Source organism: Barbus barbus (genome assembly GCF_936440315.1).
Source record: "Barbus barbus genome assembly, chromosome: 28".
Classification (NCBI taxonomy): Eukaryota; Metazoa; Chordata; class Actinopteri; order Cypriniformes; family Cyprinidae; genus Barbus; species Barbus barbus.
Window position 1 is genome coordinate 10,132,278 of NC_136756.1, and position 18,590 is coordinate 10,150,867.

Here is an 18,590-nt window from a genome sequence, read left to right on the forward strand (position 1 = left end):
TACAAAATGCTATACAAAATAAAATGTGACAAAAGTGTATCATATGGCACCTTTAAAGTATAATGTATTGCAAATAAATGTTCTCAGTGTGGACGTTTAACCTTGCTGCGCTGAAGGACGCAGTTTGACAGGCTAGTGAAGGTATGTTATGATTAAGCCGTTGAATACAAGTCAACTCTTTGTTGTTACTAAGCAACCTGTTCCCTGGCAACGCTTCACTTGTCCTTCGGCAACCATTGATTTAATTCAGAATGACTGTTCCCCCTTCACTCCCATGCTGTGTCATCTCTAAGTCAATGCAAGTCTCAGGACCAATGAACCTAGACATTAAAGAATGTTCAGCATCCAGATTTGACATTGAAGCATTCTCTGCTGTAAGTGTTAAAAAATTGCTGCGTCAGAGCACCGATGCTGTACAGTATTCACATCGCTTCAGTACAGCCGGGACTTTTCATAGGGCCATGAATCTGTTCAGATAAGCAGCGTCTATGAAAGGTGTGTTTCGACTGGCTGACTGCAGCATGAGGAGATCGAGACAGCTGGGGGATTTCATCAAAGAGTCTGCGACAGGGAGTGGGAGGAAGATGAAGACAGAGAAAAGGAAGGAGAGAGACATTACTCAGGCCAACAGCAGCACCTTTGCAGCTCTGCAGCACTTTGTGTGTCAGTACCTCCGGTGGAACATTAATCTGACAGCTGTGGCCGTGTGTCTGCGCGTGCCTTTGTACTTGTGCGCTAACGTTCAGGTGGCCTATTTACTGAAATTATTGCAATATCTGGCATGCCATGGTCACCCACTCCGCATGTGGGATAATCCTAGTGAGACACACTTCTAGCAAAACCTTTGAAAGCTAGTGTAAACTGTTCATTTTGGGATGAATCTACCACGTGAGAGACACAACCTGTGCTGATCTAGTCTTTGCTGGTGTTTTAAACAATCTGTTAGTTAAATGGACCCATATTTAGTGCCATTCAATTGTCACATCAAATTGTGCTATTCCTGTTCTGTATCTATAGCGCTATTTGTGTTGTAGTGAGCCTCATGGGTCTGTACTGTAAAGAACCTTATACTGTAGGTCTGCTATGAGCCAGACCCTTGTGAAAAAGAAGTGTGCTTAACTGTGTCAAATATGCACTTGTAGTGTACTTCAAATCTTAAAAGTATATATTTTTAAAAACTGTACTTGAAGATTATATCATATTAATGGAATATATGGCCACTTAGGTATACTTGAAGAGAGTACATTTTTTAACACACTTGAGTACACTTCTTAAAGTGCCCCTATTTTGGATTTTTGCAAATGGCCTTTTATGCAGTGTGTAATACAGCTCTAAGTGAATGAAAACGTCCTGCAAAGTTTTAAATCTGAAAGTGTATAAAGTTATTGTTTCTCAAAAGAAAGAGTCGACTCTGAAACATTAGCATATTGCCCACCCACTTGTTCTTTTGAATGAAAATGTAAATTCATTCTTTACCACTAGGTGCTGCTTTTGGAACGGTGGTTAAAAATAGCGGTTTCCCCTGTAACGGTGTACAAAAAGCAGCACTGCACTCACAAATGATGCTTTGTCAGGCATTACAGGTGAGATTAAATAAAAATGAGACCAATCGGACCAATCACCGCAGATTAGCGTCATGCAAAGGAGGAGTTTGAAAAATTAATCTTTGAGCGAATTGTTTGGGAGTCATTGAGCAAGAAAGGTAAAAATAATTGCATATTATAAGACAATGATAGTGTTTTTGACCTTGCATGGATGTCAGCCTGTTGTTGGGGACTCCCAAAACCAAAATATGAACCTTTCATTACCCATAATAGGGGCACTTTAGTATTATACTTTATAATATAATATTAAATATAATCAGTTAATTTTAAATGTTCATGTTTTAGGTTACTTGACAACATTTTTACAGTGTATATAGGACATTATAGGATTATACATAGGACATCCCGTGTGAAAAAGAAGTGCACTTAATTGTATTGAATGTGCACTTGTAGTGTGTATAACATTTTAAAAAGATTATTTTTAAAAGCTATTATTGTAATTGCAGAAGTACAATTTACATAATTTTAATAACATAAGGTTTTAATAACATTTTGTCATGCTTTTTTTGTCGTATGTAATGTGTAATTTTAAGTGTAATGTCTTACTCTACATATATGACGATAAAAGTCAGTTATTATAAATGTACTAAATTTCAACTTGTGTGCTTAGTAATATATTTAAATATATTGCTTACAAGTTTGAATAGAAATGACAATCAAGTATATTTCAGTTACCATAAATGCTTGTTAGTACATTCAGCAGTACAGTTTAACCATATTTCAAAAACAATAGAAGTAAATGTCAAATTATGTATAACAATGAATAGTTCACCCAAAAATGAAAAGTCTTTCATTAATTTCTCACCCTCATGTCGTTCCAAACCCGTAGACCTTTCTTCATTTTCAGAACACAAATTAAGATATTTTTGATGAAATCTGAGAGCTTTCTGACCCTGCATAGAAGAAGTAGACAGACAACTTAATAGATCTGTGTTGAGCATTACAGGCCTGTAATGATTCATATACTGTAGGTCTATAGCAGCTGAGTAAGCGACATCAACCATGTCCTCTAATGAACTCCACAATAATTGGTTAGTCGTTTCTGAACTGCTTTATAAAATGCATTTTTAGGCATAGTAAGTGTATTCTTGATATAAAATGACAAGTCTTCAACTATACTGCACTATATTCTAGCATCATAATTTAAATGCTTTAAAATTAGCAAAGAATATTCTGGTTTAGTTTATACATGTACATGACTCTTTTACACACAACAACTTATAGTTAATGTTTTTGTTTTTTTTTTTCATGCAATCAAACCTGTAGTCATGGCACTGCTTTGCTCTAACAGTAGAGCCACAAAATATGCATATCCATATGTGCATACACACACACACACACACACATATATATATATATATATATATACAGTGCCCTCCATAAGTATTGGAACAGTAAAGACAAAATTGCTCTGTTGGCTGTGGAGTCAAGACATTTCCAAATATGATTAAAAGATGACTATGAGACAAAACTACAGAATGTTACATTTTATTATTAGCCGTTTCAACACATACATGTTTTACCAAATAAAAAGAACAGCACTTTTAGAGTTCATCCCACTCATTGTTGTGAGCATAAGTATTGGGACAGTTGAACATAAGGCAGATATAAAAGATTAAAAGCTATTATTTAGTTGCAGATCCCTTGCACACAATCACAGCAGTGAGTCTGTGACCCATAGACATCACCAGACTCTTGGTCTCATCCTTTGATATACTTTTCCCAGCCTTTAATGCAGCCGATCCCAATTGTTGCTTGTTTTGGGGAGTTTCTGCCTTTACTCTCCTCTTCAGCTGGTGAAATTCATGTTCAGTCGGATTTAAATTGGAGATTGACTTGGGCAATCTAAGACTTTCCATTTCTTTGCTCTTATAAATTCCTTGACTGAACTGGCAGGGTGTATTGAGTCATTGTCCTGATGCAACATGAAGCACTTCCCAATGAATCTGGTGGCATTTTCTTGAATATTGGTAGGCAAGATTCCAAATTCATTCTGCTACTGTCATCATACATTAAGTCATCAGTAAAGTTGAGAGGGCCTGTTCCAGAGACAGCCATGCATGCCCATGCCATGACAACACCTCCACCATGCTTTACAGATGAGACTGTATGCTTGGGATCATTTGCAGTTCCCTTTTTTTCTCCACATTTTTGCTTTCCCATCACTTAGATAAAGGTTCACCTTTGTCTCATTGGTCCATAAACACAGTTACAAAACTCTTCTGGCTCATCTTTGTGCTTTTTTGCAAACTCTAATCTTGCCTTTCTATTTTTGGTGCTGGTCAGAGGTTTGCATCTTGCTGTGTAGCATCTGTAATTCTGTGTCAAAGTCTCCTGAGGACAGTAGATTGTCAGAGCATCACCCCAGCTTTCGGGAAGTTGTTGGTGATTTTTATGATTTGTTTGTCATCAACTATTGTTGTTTTCTCAGCCGATCAGGTAGTTGTTGGTTGCTGGTGTCGCTGGTGGTTTCCAAACTCTTGATTTCTCCATGCCCTTTGTTTTTTCTAGAGCTCTAATTGACTTCCTCTTTTCTTTTAGCATCCAAATTGCTTGCTTTTCTCTCAAAGTCAGCTCCCTCGTCTTCATCCTGGTTTGTGTGTGTCATCATCGAATGCAAGATTCAGAATACAGAAGTAATGGATATAACTGATACGACACATTCCCTGCTTTTAATATCTGAAGAATTAATGCAACAGGACACAGCTGATCACTTAGAAAGACCTGTGAGGCAACTGCTCCAATACTTATGCTCACATCAGATAGAGGGATGAAACTCTAATAGTGCTGAACTTCTTAGCTGGTAAAACATCTATGTGTTGAATCACCCAATAATAAAATGTGACATTCTGTAGTTTTGTCTCATATTCATCTTTTAATCATATTTGTAAATGTGTTGACTCCACAGCCAACAGAACAATTTTGTCTTTACTGCTCCAATACTTTTGGAGGGCACTATATATATATATATATATATATATATATATATATATATATATACAACATATTCACTGGCTTCAATTTATATTTAAATGTGTTCATTTTAAATATCCTAGTTATTTACAACAATATTTTGTACCTTTTTCTTTAAATTATCAAGTTAGGCATTCTGTTCAGACTTTGTTTTTGTTTCTCGTGTCAAAAAAACCATTGGTAAAAGAGCTTTCATGTTTAAAGGTCCAATAGACTGGAATAGTTTGCCTGCTGATATTCAATCTATTGCATCCTTTAAGATGTTTACGCAAACTCTGTTATCATATTTTACTTTGGATTGTACGTTATTTTTGAAGATGGTATTGATTTTTTATTTTATATATATATATATATATATTTTTTTTTTTTTTTTTTTTTTTGGCTTATGTTGTGATCAGATACACTGATCGGTATATTTTGTATTATGTTTTGTTTCATATTTGTTACTAGTTATTTTTTTATGTTGTGGTGTTTTTTTTTTTTTGTTTGTTTGGTTTTTTTACCCAATTAATGTTTGTGTTTTGTTGTTTGGTTTTGTTTATGGATGTAATGTTAATTTTCATTTTTGTTTTGTTTTTTGTTACTATGTTGTGGTTGTGATACATTGTGGGACCCCCTCGAAAACGAGATGGTACATCTCAAGGGGTTAATCCTAGTAAGTAAATTTCAGACATATTTGTATATTATATATTGTCTGTTTATCTACACTGATCCACAATCACGTTCACATTCATTGTAATGGCAGCGCTGAGGGATCTCTGCAGAACGTCGCATGCTGCAGCTGCAGCACTGCCTTTGGCTATGGTCTCCACACACACAGCTGCGGTCCTCTCTGCGCTTCTGACTTGTGGTCTGGACAGTCATTATGTAAGCCTTGAGTCACTGAATTGGTGGTGAGCTCTCCTGGGGAACATGAAGGTTTATATCAATAATGTTCTCACACAGCACACAAAGGATTTGAGGGCAAAGACTGTGAACGACCAGAGATTTAGACACAGAACAACGCTTGCCATTGTTGCACAGAACCTTTTGACTCTGACTTTTATAGCACACTGCAAACAGACAAGTATTATAGAATGAAAAAGCCTATACACTGTATAAGTTTGTGAACCCTTTGAAAATATCTGGATTTCTGCATAAATATACAGTAGTCTGGTCTTAGTTTAGTGCACAGGTGCAGACACGCACAATCTGGCTATGTTGATAACACACAAACTTTTCACATTCTTATTGAATACATAAAGCAATCATTCACAGTGTAGTGTGGAAAAAGTAAGTGAACCCTTGAATTTACTTACTTAGATCTTCCTTCTTGGATCGCACAGCTCTCTTTAGGTTATGCTTCAGCATCTGAACTGGCTTAAGGTCAGGACTTGTTTTTCAGCCATTCGTTATTGGATTGTTGTGTGTTTTGGGTCATTGTCCTTATACAGTATTCTCCACTTCTAGGCTTTTGAATTCCTTCAAATGAGCATATATTGAAATATATGCTATAATATATAATCTATAAAATATATGATAATTTATATTGTAATAATATTACTGTTTTTATTGTATTTTTAATCAAATATTGAATTGTGAGATAAAAAGTCTCAGTTACCTTTTGTATATAAAGAACTGCAAGATATTCTTTTCCCCTCACAATTCTAAGTTTACATTATGAAATCAAAAATGAAAAACATAATTGCAACCTTTTAAATCACAATTGAAACCTTTTTTCTCACCATAGTTTTTTTTTTCACAATTCTGATTGTGAGATGTATTTAGTTTCTTATATATGATCCTGGACCACAAAACCAGTCTTAAGTCGCTGGGGTATATTTGTAACAATAGCCAAAAATCCACTGTATGGGTCAAAATTATAGATTTTTCTTTTATGCCAAAAATCATTAGGATATTAAATAAAGATCATGTTCCATGAAGATATTTTGTAAATTTCCTACTGTAAATATATCAAAACTTAATTTTTGATTAGTAATATGCATTGCTAATAACTTCATTTGGACAACTTTAAAGGCGATTTTCTCAATATTTTGATTTTTTTTGCACCCTCAGATTCTAGATATTCAAATAGTTGTATCTCGGCCAAATATTGTCCGATCCTAACAAACCATACATCAATGGAAAGCTCATTTATTGTATAAATATGACTCTTATGACTAGTTTTGTGGTCCAGGGTCACATATAATTTTTTTCTTGCAATTCTGAGAAACAAAAGTCAGAACTGCATGATATAAACACACAATTGTCAAATAAAAACAAATATAAGATCTATTTTAATATTTTCAGTGTCATTTGATCCTTCAGAAATCATGCTGATTTGCTTATCAAGATTATATTTGTCAAAATCCCAGTATACATTTTTGGACAATTGTGCAACCTTCATAAAATTGGTAAACCGGTCTGATAAAATATGGAGCGATATAATTTAGTCTATTTCAAGACCAAAAAAAAAAAACTAGGATTTAAAAGGCAGGTAATTGTTATCAGGTTGCTGAAAACTGGTGGATTTATGTAATATTTTATTGGTAACATGGATTATTCAGCTCTTGGCTCTGTAACACTAATTTAGATCCACCTTAAGACATTCACAGCACATACAGACAAGCTTATGGCATGAGATAAATGATCTGGTCTGCTCACCCTGGAGGGCTTCTCAATCAAATCTCCACCATATGTCCAAATCTGTGCTTGTGAATTCAGACAGTTTGTATGTTTTGCCCACACTAAAGCCTTCCACCATTAAATTTGTTTGGATTAAGCCAGTTGGCATAGTGTTACTTTCTTTGTCACCAACTCCACATTGCCAGCTCCATGAAACAGCACTTTTGGCTTGAGGATAAATGCTTGTATATTCAGTTTAACTGCTGTGAGAAAAAAGCATTTAAAAGATACGCACCAAAACAGACCTTTTAGATATGCCATTTTCCCAAGTCTAGGTTCATTTCTGCTGAATTAAATACACATGAGAACTATGAAAGAGAGTTGACATGCCTCAAGCTCTTCTATTATAATGTTTCTATTTCTCCACCTTTATTACTTCTGTCCGTTTTCTCTAAAACAAAGCTTCTCATTGCATCTTATTAGCAGACATAATCTGATTCCATATTTAATATTTCAGGTCTTTAACTGTCTTTTATCATCAAAGAGGATCAGCAGTTATTTAATTAACTTTTGTACAATCACTGGTTTCTTTTCTCCTTTACTCAAGACTAAATGGATGTGACCTAATATCATGGTGAAAAGGTATCCACGTAACAAACAGGAAATCTGGGGCTTAATCCTGTTTGGGTTTTTTTTTTTTTACTCTGCCTGTTTCAGGATTGACCCAGATGCTGTCCCTATGTTCTGCCCCCACTTTCTGTCTAGATCTGATAAAACTCATGCTGGATCAACTGTAGATCATCCAGTAGAATTTGGTGTTGCCATAGGTTCAATTCTCAGGGAACACACTGGCTAATGAAATCTTGAATCAGTTATAAGTTCTTGTCAATTCATCTTTTAGTGCTAAATCCTGTTCTGTACACAAAAAGAACAGATTTCAGTAATTTAAGGGATTAACAACTGCATTCTGCTACCGAATTGATTCCCAAAATTGTTTTGGTTCATTTACAGAAATTCACGCAATGTGTAAGAAACCGTACTGAAAAACTAGTTGTTAATGACGCATTTAGATGTGGATGTTAATGACGCATTTAGATACGAGGTACATCTTGACTCATTATTGTTGTCAGATGTTGCTAAAAAAAATGTAAAATAAGAACAAGGCATAATAAACACAAATCCAAATGCAATATCTTGGAAAACATACGCAAAATATTGTGTGCCTACTTTATTAAGTCCATAAACTGGATCGCTTAATGAGCCAAGTCCAAACAACAAGTATAAAGCCTAAATAATCATCGCTTAGTGTGGACATGGCAACCCTTCGAGAGCATGCTCTTATGTTTGCAGCCTTCCAAAGATAAAACACAACAGCTCTGTTGGTGGTTTAGTTAAAATGGCCAAACATAATTTTGTAGCTGTAATGTAGCTGTTATATTACACTGGTTAAAAATAACGGATACCAAACATGTGAGACAGCAAAACTATCATTACTGCTTGCTATGAGTGGTGTCAATCAAGTCAGTTTCAAGAGTGAGTTCTGTTTTGTACACACACAAAATGATAATGCAGCAGATTCACTCCTGTATTTAAAGGGATAGTTAAACCAAAATGGAGATTCTGTCATTAATTACTCACCCTCATGTTGTTCCAAACCCGTAAGAGCTTCGTTCGTCTTCAGAACACAAATTTAGATTTTTTGAGAAAATCTGAGAGCTTTCTGAACCTGCATAGACAGCAAAGCAACTACCACGTTCCCTAGTGCATGTGCCATCAGTGGTTCAAGATGAGCGAAGGTCTTACGGGTTTGGAATGGCATGAGGGTAATTAATTACAGAATTTACATTTTTGGGTGAACTATTCCTTTAAACGCCGTTGTCACTCCTGAAACTTTACAGTGTGTATGTGGCCAAATACTCAGAGAAGATAAATAGCTTCCCTAAAGGAGATTCTCAGATCAAAAATATCAATCCCTTGATGATGCATCATAGTAGAGAATGCTTGTCAAAACAGCGATTTAAAGAAACCTTGTTGCATCATGTATAATCAATGATGTGATGACTGGCTCTTAAAAATAAAAGTTCTTTATTGGCATCTGTGGTTCTATGAAGAACGTTTAACATCAATTGAGAATTTCCATTGCATAAAATGTCCTTTATAGTGGAAAAAGTTTCTTTAGATCATTAAAATATTCTTGACACTTAGTAGAAATGGTTATTTTAAGAACTGTTCACTGAAAGGTTCTTTGGGGAACCAAATATGGTTCTTATATGGCATCACTGTGAAAACCTTTATTTTAAAGAGTGGAGGATCATTTGCGAGAAGCAGTGAATTCTGGCTTATCAGGGCAAGCAGTTCTTGCAGTTTGGCTCTCTGTGTATATACTAGACAAAGGCCTTGGTCCTGAGGGACAAGTGTTGCACTGAGTGCCATCATGATTAAAAAGGGATATCATTCAACGCTTCTAGCTTAAAATAAGGAAAGAGTAGAGTGGAGTGCTGTTCATGAAGCAAAATAAATAGTTTTCTGAAACACAATCCCTTTTCAGTAAACAAAGATCAGTTACGTCTTTGGCCATGACCCAAAAGTGATACAATGTTATTGATTTCTTCTCAAGAGACCGGATAAGGTTGGCATTATGGAAAATAGAGGATGTATAAAAATGGCAGTAATGAAAAGAACCTCTAGGGAGCTGACTGTTTTTCTTTGTTGTTTAAATACTGAAATGGGTAAGATTTATCTTGTAAATTTGGATCATATTTTATTATTTTCTACATCTTTCATGTACAATGCCCTCTTTTTGTACAGTTTTCTTTTCAGTTTAGTTTAGTTTTCATCAGTGTAGTAAAAGTTTTTATGGTGTTTTCCCTAGTAAAATAGTAATATATTTAAAATACATTTATTTCATACTAAGTATAGTTCAATTCTACTGACATATTTACTGACATATCGCTCAAGACTTTCTGATGTAAAAATGATAATTAAGAATTATTTGGAGTACTGCTTGTGCGCAATGCACATTTCTTAAAATCAAGCCTAAAATATGTTTTAATGCCACCATTGATGAGGATTGTTTGATCTTTGAATAATATCGGTCTTTAAATCCAAGTTATTTAAACCTGAAAACACAATCAAATATACTTCAGGAAATCTTTAGTTGGACCTAAGAACTTCTTCCATACAATTAAAGTGAATTAAGTACAAAATTAATTGTTCCAATTTAGCAGACTTTAGCATCATAAGTCAATGAACAATTTTAATCAAGCAAGCAAATAAAAGACATCTCATCTATGAGGGAACCGAACAAGAAAAAGAAGATCCAACAAATTCTAGGACTTCTGGATGCAGCATTTCTTCCCTAATGCAAACTGACCATTTAACAAGTGCCTTTTAGCACCAGGACAAAACAGAAGTGAAAGAGGCTGTACTTGAAGTGAACCGAGTAAGACTTGATCTGTGAGTCATACAGTGACACAGAGGTGCTTTAGTGAGGACCATGTTTTTTTCCCCAACAACAAAACGTGAATCACTAAAGATCTGAAGAACCTGCTGAGCCAAAAGAAGGTGGTCTGAAGTCAAAAGGAGGAGCCAAAGAGGATGCAGGAAGACATGAAAATGGTACTTGAGATAGGGGAGAAATGATAACAGCACAAGTGTGAATGCAAACTTAGTCAGAACAGCATGAAGGAGGTGTGGAGTGGGATGAAAACCATCACCAACTGCAAACTGGCCAGTAGCCATGCATTAAAGCAAAGCTTGTTTTCTTCAAATTTGGTTTTCAGTTGCCCACTATAACCCTTTCATGCGGTGAGGACACTGAAGCCTCCATCCCACTCCCTCATTCTCAGGCTGCCTATCTCTGCTGATCAGTTGTGAAGGGAATTGAGGAAGCTCCACACAGCGGCACAGCCTGATATAATCAGCCTCAGGGAGCTCGAGACACAAGCTAACCAATTCTGCAGGCTTCTCAAACACCTGCTCTCTCCTTCAGTTAGATAAAGGTGCTTCAATTCAGGAGCTGACAAAGATGACATTCAGCCTTCGAGAATATATAGGCTCTCAGATCATGAAGTCCTTTAAGGGGCTGGACCCGAAATAGCTCGAATCCCTGGTTGTCTAAACTGGATTCATTGCAGCTTGATGGTCTGATCTTCATGCTCCAGATAGACCCACTTTTTGCCCACTTCTGGACTTTGGAGTTGTCAGAATTAAAAAAACAAATTCTCACATTTTGGGTATTTCCCCTTCTGATAAAGAAAGTAAAGGTCCTGAATATTTTTCTAAAAGACTGCACTTGCAGAAAATATAACACTTTTATAATGTTTCTTAACACACTTAAGTACATTTTTAAAAAGTAGGTTTTATAATAATGTCAAATTAAAAGCTTTACTTAGAAGCACATTTTATATTATTTTAATACATTATTTAGTACATTTATTTTGATATGTTGACTAACGAACTAAATTACATGTGAAGTACTTGATAACGTGTGTTATTCAATATTACATTTAAGGATATTATATTTGAAATGTAGCTAAATCGCAACTTTATCATAACAAATGTGTGCAATTACAAACATGTATTTGCATTTATATGCACTTAAGTGGGTCAAAAAAGCACTGCTAAGTTAATATAAATTTAAACTGTAAACATTTTTCATTTAATTGCAAAAAAAGTGTCTGATAATAAGTCTATTTTTAATCATATAAATACAAAATAAGTACAGTATATCCATAATAAGTGCTTATGAGTGTACTTCTTTGTCAAAAGAGTCAGCACATAGATCCTACACACCATAAATATTTAGAGTTATGAAGTACTGAATGTGTTATGAAGTACTAAATACTAAATGTGACCACACAAATGCAAGAGAAAAAGAAAGGGGCAGGCAAAACATTAAAAATTAAAAAGCAGATTACTTTGATGTCATGGGCTGAAATGGGCTTTGAAAAGCAGATTTTAAAACTGTGGATTATAAACAGGCAAAGGTGCTTAGAGGGAACGAGGGCAGTGCTGTCTTAATTTCACTGAACATTCCCATATTAACAGACGTATCTGAGCAACATGGCTGTTTATTTGTAGTTTCACTTTTTATAGGACACTGGGGCTTTGACTTTTTATTGCTTGGTTTTATTGTTGTTTTATGCTTTCATATTAAATGTGCTGATGTAACAACAATGAACTTTTACTGTTACAATTATCACTCAACTGTGACCATTAGCATTTTTCTTTATGTTTCTCAGCCATATTGTAACAGCATATGAGCTCAATAAAGAGCCAACACCCCAACTGTGGAAGTCAAACAAAGTCAAATATGATAGACAGTCTGTTTTGCCAAACATACTTTAATAAGTTTAATTACTAGCATTGTAAAATGCTGCAAACAACAACTAGTCAGCAACTAGTTTCTTGTGAAAAAGAAGTGTGCTTGCTTGTATTGAATGTGCACTTGCAATACTTTAAAATCTATTTATAAAATTCTATTTTACTTTATATTAATTTTTGAGTTTACTTAATTGTGTTAAAAATGGATAAAGTCATGGATTTGTACTTGCTTTAAGTATACTTAAATCGACATTTATATTATCTGCAAATGCAGTTTTTTAAATATACTTTTTATAAATTATAAAAACGTAATTTTATGCTAAAGTGTACTCTTTTCACAATAGCTGCAAAGCTAAACTGCATGAAATAAGAACGTCATGCTCATGTTCTGCTTTAGCCTACTCAGCCTACACATTTTGCTCATCACTAATTAGCATTTACTTATTTAGTCTTTAATGGGCTGTATATATGAAATATGCATAGTTACCATGAATTTCTTCCCTTGATCTGCTGTAGGCTTTGACTGACTCATCGTGCTAATCACACATGCTGAGGTGCAAGTGTTGACTGTTTGGTATGAAGAACAGGGAAGTGCTATAAGTATGGACTGATGCACTAATAATTTCACCAAGCTTAGCTATAAGCAATATTACTGAAATATCAATACTACTAAGTTATCATTTAGCTAGTAGTTTTACAAATAGGTGACTTAAATAGGTGACATGTAGAAACAGCCTAGAACGACATGGCATTACAGGACAGTACTGATAAAAATGCTAATGAAATGACCAGTGCTAATCTTCAACTGTTACCCCAGTAAATGGCGACAAACGTCTTTTTGAGTGAGTGATTTGAATAATTAATTCAAGCAATTCATTAAAAACAATGATTCGTTCAGGATCATTCGTTCAGCTGAATCATTCACTTAACCCATTTGTTCAAGTCACTGATTCATTCAGGAGCCCTGCTGTATGTTTTGCTGTGGATATGTTGGCAAACATTTTTGGTGGTGGAGTAAAAATAGACAAAGTGGCAATATTTGATATAAAATGTAAGTTGTGTAATATTATATTCTTTTTTGTTGAACTCTTGTTTGAAAGCAGTATCATAATCGTGTTTGTCTGAATATGACCGTGGGTGTGATTCAGCTATATTGCTTGTGTGATATTGCTTAAATATAATTTGATCGCATACAATATTAGTTTATAGATAATAACGAATAGAACAAGCCAAGAGAGCTGGCCTGGGGTTTGTGTGCTGTATGTGTGTGTTTCTAATAGTGCAAAGACAGTGTAGAAAAAGTGGTGGAAAGAATAGCTCTAAGAAAACTACAAGCATCAGCTACCTGCTCTTGCCTCTGCAACATCGCAGAACCAGAGACATAAAATGGACAGCAGGGCAGAGTCAGCAGACCCCCTCATCTAGCAAGCTTTGATATCTGTATGATATGATGTCTGTAATAAGTCTAGAGATGCTCCGAGTCCCTTCTGGGGTTGTAACAATAAACCAAATGCTTCTGTTATATATTTCACCACACAGCATGCAAGATGTCAGAGATTAGGATCTATCTCAATCTGTATACCAATCTTTTTCTCATTATTGCTTATTACATTGTGAGTCTGCTGGGGTTGTGGAATGGTGTGTGTCAAGAGACCCAGAAGTAGGATTTTTTTGCAAAGATTAAAGAGAAAAGAAACACATACAGTAGGAACCAAGTGCTAAACCAGGATGATCCATGCGTTTTCAATTTTTGTGAGACCAAGGATGCCTAAATGAAATATTTGGCTTTAAATCATTAAAGTACTACAAACCGAATTCCGGAAATGTTGGGACATTTTTAAAATTTGAATAAAATGAAAACTAAAAGAATTTTAAATCACATGAGTTTTTTATTCACAATAGAACATAGATGACATAACAAATGTTTAAACTGAGAAATGTTATGCACAAAATGAGCTCATTTCAAATTTGATGCCTGGGACGGGGGCATGTTTACCGTGGTGTAGCATCTCCTCTTCTTTTCAAAACAGTTTGAAGATGTCTGGGCATCGAGGTTATGAGTTTCTGGAGTTTTGGTGTTGGATTTTGCTCCCATTCTTGCCTTATATAGGTTTCCAGCTGTTGAAGAGTTTGTGGTCATCTTTGACGTATTTTTCATTTAATGATGCGCCAAATGTTCTCTATAGGTGAAAGATCTGGCCTGCAGGCAGGCCAATTCAGCACCTGAACTCTTCTGCGAAGCCATGCTGTTGTAATAGCTGCAGTATGTGGTTTTGAATTGTCCTGCTGAAATACACAAGGCCTTTCCTGAAATAGACGTCATCTGGAGGGGGGAGCATATGTTGCTCTAAAATCTTTATATACCTTTCAACATTCATGCCTTCCAAAACATGCAAGCTGCTCATACCGTATGCACTTATGCACCCCATACCATCAGAGATGCTGGCTTTTGAACTGAACGCTGATAACACACTGGAATTTCTACCTCCTCTTTAGCCCGGAGGACATAGCGTCTGTGATTTCCAACAAGAATGTCAAATTTGGACTCGTCTGACCATGTAACACTTTTCCACTTTGAAACAGTCCATTTTAAATGAGCCTTGGCCCACAGGACCGCTTCTGGGCCATGTTCACATATGGCTTCCTTTTTGCATGATAGAGCTTTAGTTGGCATCTGCAGCTGGCACGATGGATTGTGTTTACCGACAATGGTTTCTGGAAGTATTCCTGGGCCCATTTAGTAATGTCAATGACAGAATCATGGCGATGAGTGATGCAGTGTTGTCTGAGGGCCCGATGACCACGGGCATCCAGCAAAGGTCTTCGGCCTTATCCCTTACGCACAGAGATTTCTCCAGTTTCTCTGAATCTTTTGATGATGTTATGCACGGTAGATGATGAGATTTGCAAACCCTTTGCAATTTGACGTTGATCAATGTTGTTTTTTAAAGTATTCCAGAATCGTTTTACGCACTCTTCCACAGATTGGAGAGCCTCTGCCCATCTTTACTTCTGAGAGACTCTGTCTCTCTAAGACATCTCTTTTATAGCTAATCATATTACAGACCTGATATCTATTAACTTAATTAGTTGCTAGATGTTCTCCCATCTGAATATTTTCAAAATGTCTTGCTTTTTAGCCCTTTGTTGCCCCTATGCCAACTTTTCTGAGACCTGTATCAGGCACCAAATTTGAAATGAGCTCATTTAGTGGATAAAAGTGTAAAATTTCTCAGTTTAACCATTTGTTATATTCTCTATGTTCTATTGTGAATAAAATATTGGCTCATGTGATTTGAAAGTCTTTTAGTTTTCATTTTATAAAAAAAAAAAAAAAAATGTTCCAACATTTCTGGAATTTGGGTTGTATATAAAAGTATAATATTGTTTTACTACTCGTTTTGCATAATGTTCAATGTGTAAACCTTAAAGCAAAAATCTAGCTGTCAATAAATAGAAATTAAAGTAAATAAAATTAAATAAAATGTGTGTATATATATATATATATATATATATATATAGATTTTATGTTTAGCACAATTGACATAATCATGTGAATATGCATTCATAGTTGATTGCATGAAATGTAATTAATTAATACGATTATTAATGATTTCATATAAAGTCATATATAAATAATCATGAAATTATTCTGTTACACATATAACACACATAATTATTAAAATATATTTACATTTTAAAAATGAATGTGGTCATAGACCAGCTCTAATTTTCTTCTTTGATCATATGCAATAGCACTTTGTTATGCATTTTTATAAGGCTGAATTTTACAAATGTTTCTAGCCTCAAAGGCAATAAAAGTATTCAGGTCAATTGTGCTTGGTTTGAAAAAGCTAAAAGCTTTAAAAAAAATCAACTATCATTATTTCTTGTGTCCTTGTATTTTAAACTACCATAGGAAGCACAAGGCTTTGCGGCGTATTGATTCAGCGCTGACAGATGGAATTACAAGGTGATGAATTGTGTGTTTAAAGGTCATAGGGTCGCAGGTCAATAAGCAGGCAAATGCTGTGAAAATTAAAATGTACAGCACTTTGCCAGGAAGCATGAGTAATTAAACTAATACATCAGATTAAACTGGGCAAGCGAAGAGGCAGGATTCCCTTGGCCATTTAATGAGCATGCTCCCACATATAATTATGTTAGAGAAGGCAGGGAAGGTGACAGCATACTAAAGAAATTACAATATGCACTACAATTTAGAAATACATACAATTAAAAACCATGACGTATTTATAGGACACAACAGCATCGTTCTGAACCTGTAAGGGTTAATTCTGTTGCACTGCTTCAGAATTAAGCGATCAAAGGTTCATGTGATAAAGGATGTGCGGCTGAAAGCAGTAGTGTAAAAATAGGCTCAGAACCGGGTTGTTGCTATGGAAGAGTATGTAGAAATGCTGGAATTCCTCTCCCATACACACACTGATACACAAGGAGTGCACCATGTTGACGCCCTCCTGTTTTTTCTTTACACTTGTATTTATCCACCCCTCTCCTGTTCTTTTCTGTTAGATGGACAGGAAACTTGGAGTAATTGTTCTGTACACAGCACTTGTAGTTTGTGTGAGATGAAAAGATGATCTGCAAATATTGTGAGACAAAGCTTTCTTGCAAAAACAGAGCATTTTCAACCAAACATGCTTGTGATGTAAATCTGATGATCCTGCTACAAAATCGTTCTAAAGTATTACATGCTAATGACATGACGTTGATCTTGCATGTAAGCAAATCCAGTGGGAGCAATTTCTGACAAATTGCGAATGGATTATTGTTTTTATTTGATGTTGATTTTTATTGCATAGTATGTATGTATAATGCATAATGTAATTGTATAAATATAAATAATATTTCTAGAAAATTTTAAAACCTAACAGGAGTTTTGTGAGATGTTAATTTATTTTTTATTTTTTATTTATTTAGTTAGTTAGTTAGTTAGTTAGTTAGTTAGTTAGTTAGTTAGTTAGTTAGTTAGTTAGTTAGTTAGTTATCTGATGTACAATACAGTTCAAAAGTTTGGGCTATGTAAGATTTTTCCTTTTTGTTTTTTATATTATGTGCTCTCTTATGCTCACCAAGGCTGCATAGCTACAGTAAAAACATTAATATTGTGAAATATTATTACAATTTTAAATAACTGTTTTTTATTTTAATATATTTTAAAATGTAATTTATTCCTGTGATGCAAAACTGAATTTTCAGCATCATTACTCCAGTCTTCAGTGTCACATGATCCTTTAGAAATCATTCTAATATGCTGATATGCTGTTTAAGAAACATTTCTTTTTATTATCAATGTTGAAAATTATTTGATGAATAGAAAGGTCAAAATCTTTTGTTATTTTATAAATACTGTATCTTTATTGTCACTTTTGACCAACCGAATGCATCCTTGCTGAATAAAAGTAATAATTTCTTTCAAAATATAAACTTGCTAACCTAAAACTGTCCTAAAGTGTCACAATTTACATCCTTTGTAAATATATTCTAGCTCAGATTCTAATAAACAATGTTTAATTCATGTATGTTCACAGGAGATGCGACATCCAAGGAGAGCAGCCCTTTTATCAACAGCAGCACCAGTGACATAGAGAAAAGCCAACAGTATGATGGGAAAAACATGGCCCTGTTTGAGGTAGTCCAGATTTGCTAATGATTTAAAACAGTTAGAAATGACTGTGCAGTAGGTTTACACGTTTGTTTGTATGTGTGTGCTGTGTAGGAGGAGATGGACACCAGTCCCATGGTATCTTCTCTGCTGAGCAGCCTCGCCAACTACTCCAACCTGACGCAGGGCAGTAAAGAGCATGAGGAGGCAGAAAACAACGAGGAGGCGCGCAAGAAAACTGTGCAGGTGACAAGAACTCTTCCGTTATCTCTGCAGACTACCAAATCACTACTGACCGTTCTTTCATGATCCTCAGTCTTCTGTGTTGATGGATAGTAGCTACTCATTGTCTGGGTGGATGTTGATTGACAAGCAGGCAAAACGGTCTTTTAATGATGCTGTGTATTGAGCATTATGTTCTATGGTGTCCTGATAATTGATTGGTTGATTGACAG

At 35.1% G+C, this 18,590-nt stretch overlaps 2 protein-coding genes across 4 annotated transcripts in view; one reads left to right on the forward strand and one right to left on the reverse strand.

Moving 5' to 3' along the window:
* The window catches only part of LOC306848491 (MAP kinase-activated protein kinase 2-like), a 458,467-nt gene that overhangs the window by 53,077 nt on the left and 386,800 nt on the right, over nucleotides 1-18,590 (reverse strand). The window lies entirely within an intron of this gene.
* Nucleotides 1-18,590, forward strand: part of slc12a5b (solute carrier family 12 member 5b) — a 58,382-nt gene that overhangs the window by 17,019 nt on the left and 22,773 nt on the right. The window contains exons 2-3 of the mRNA XM_079383082.1: nucleotides 18,062-18,162; nucleotides 18,250-18,381. Coding sequence (XP_079239208.1) covers nucleotides 18,062-18,162; nucleotides 18,250-18,381 — 233 coding nt within the window. The remainder of the gene's footprint in view (nucleotides 1-18,061; nucleotides 18,163-18,249; nucleotides 18,382-18,590) is intronic.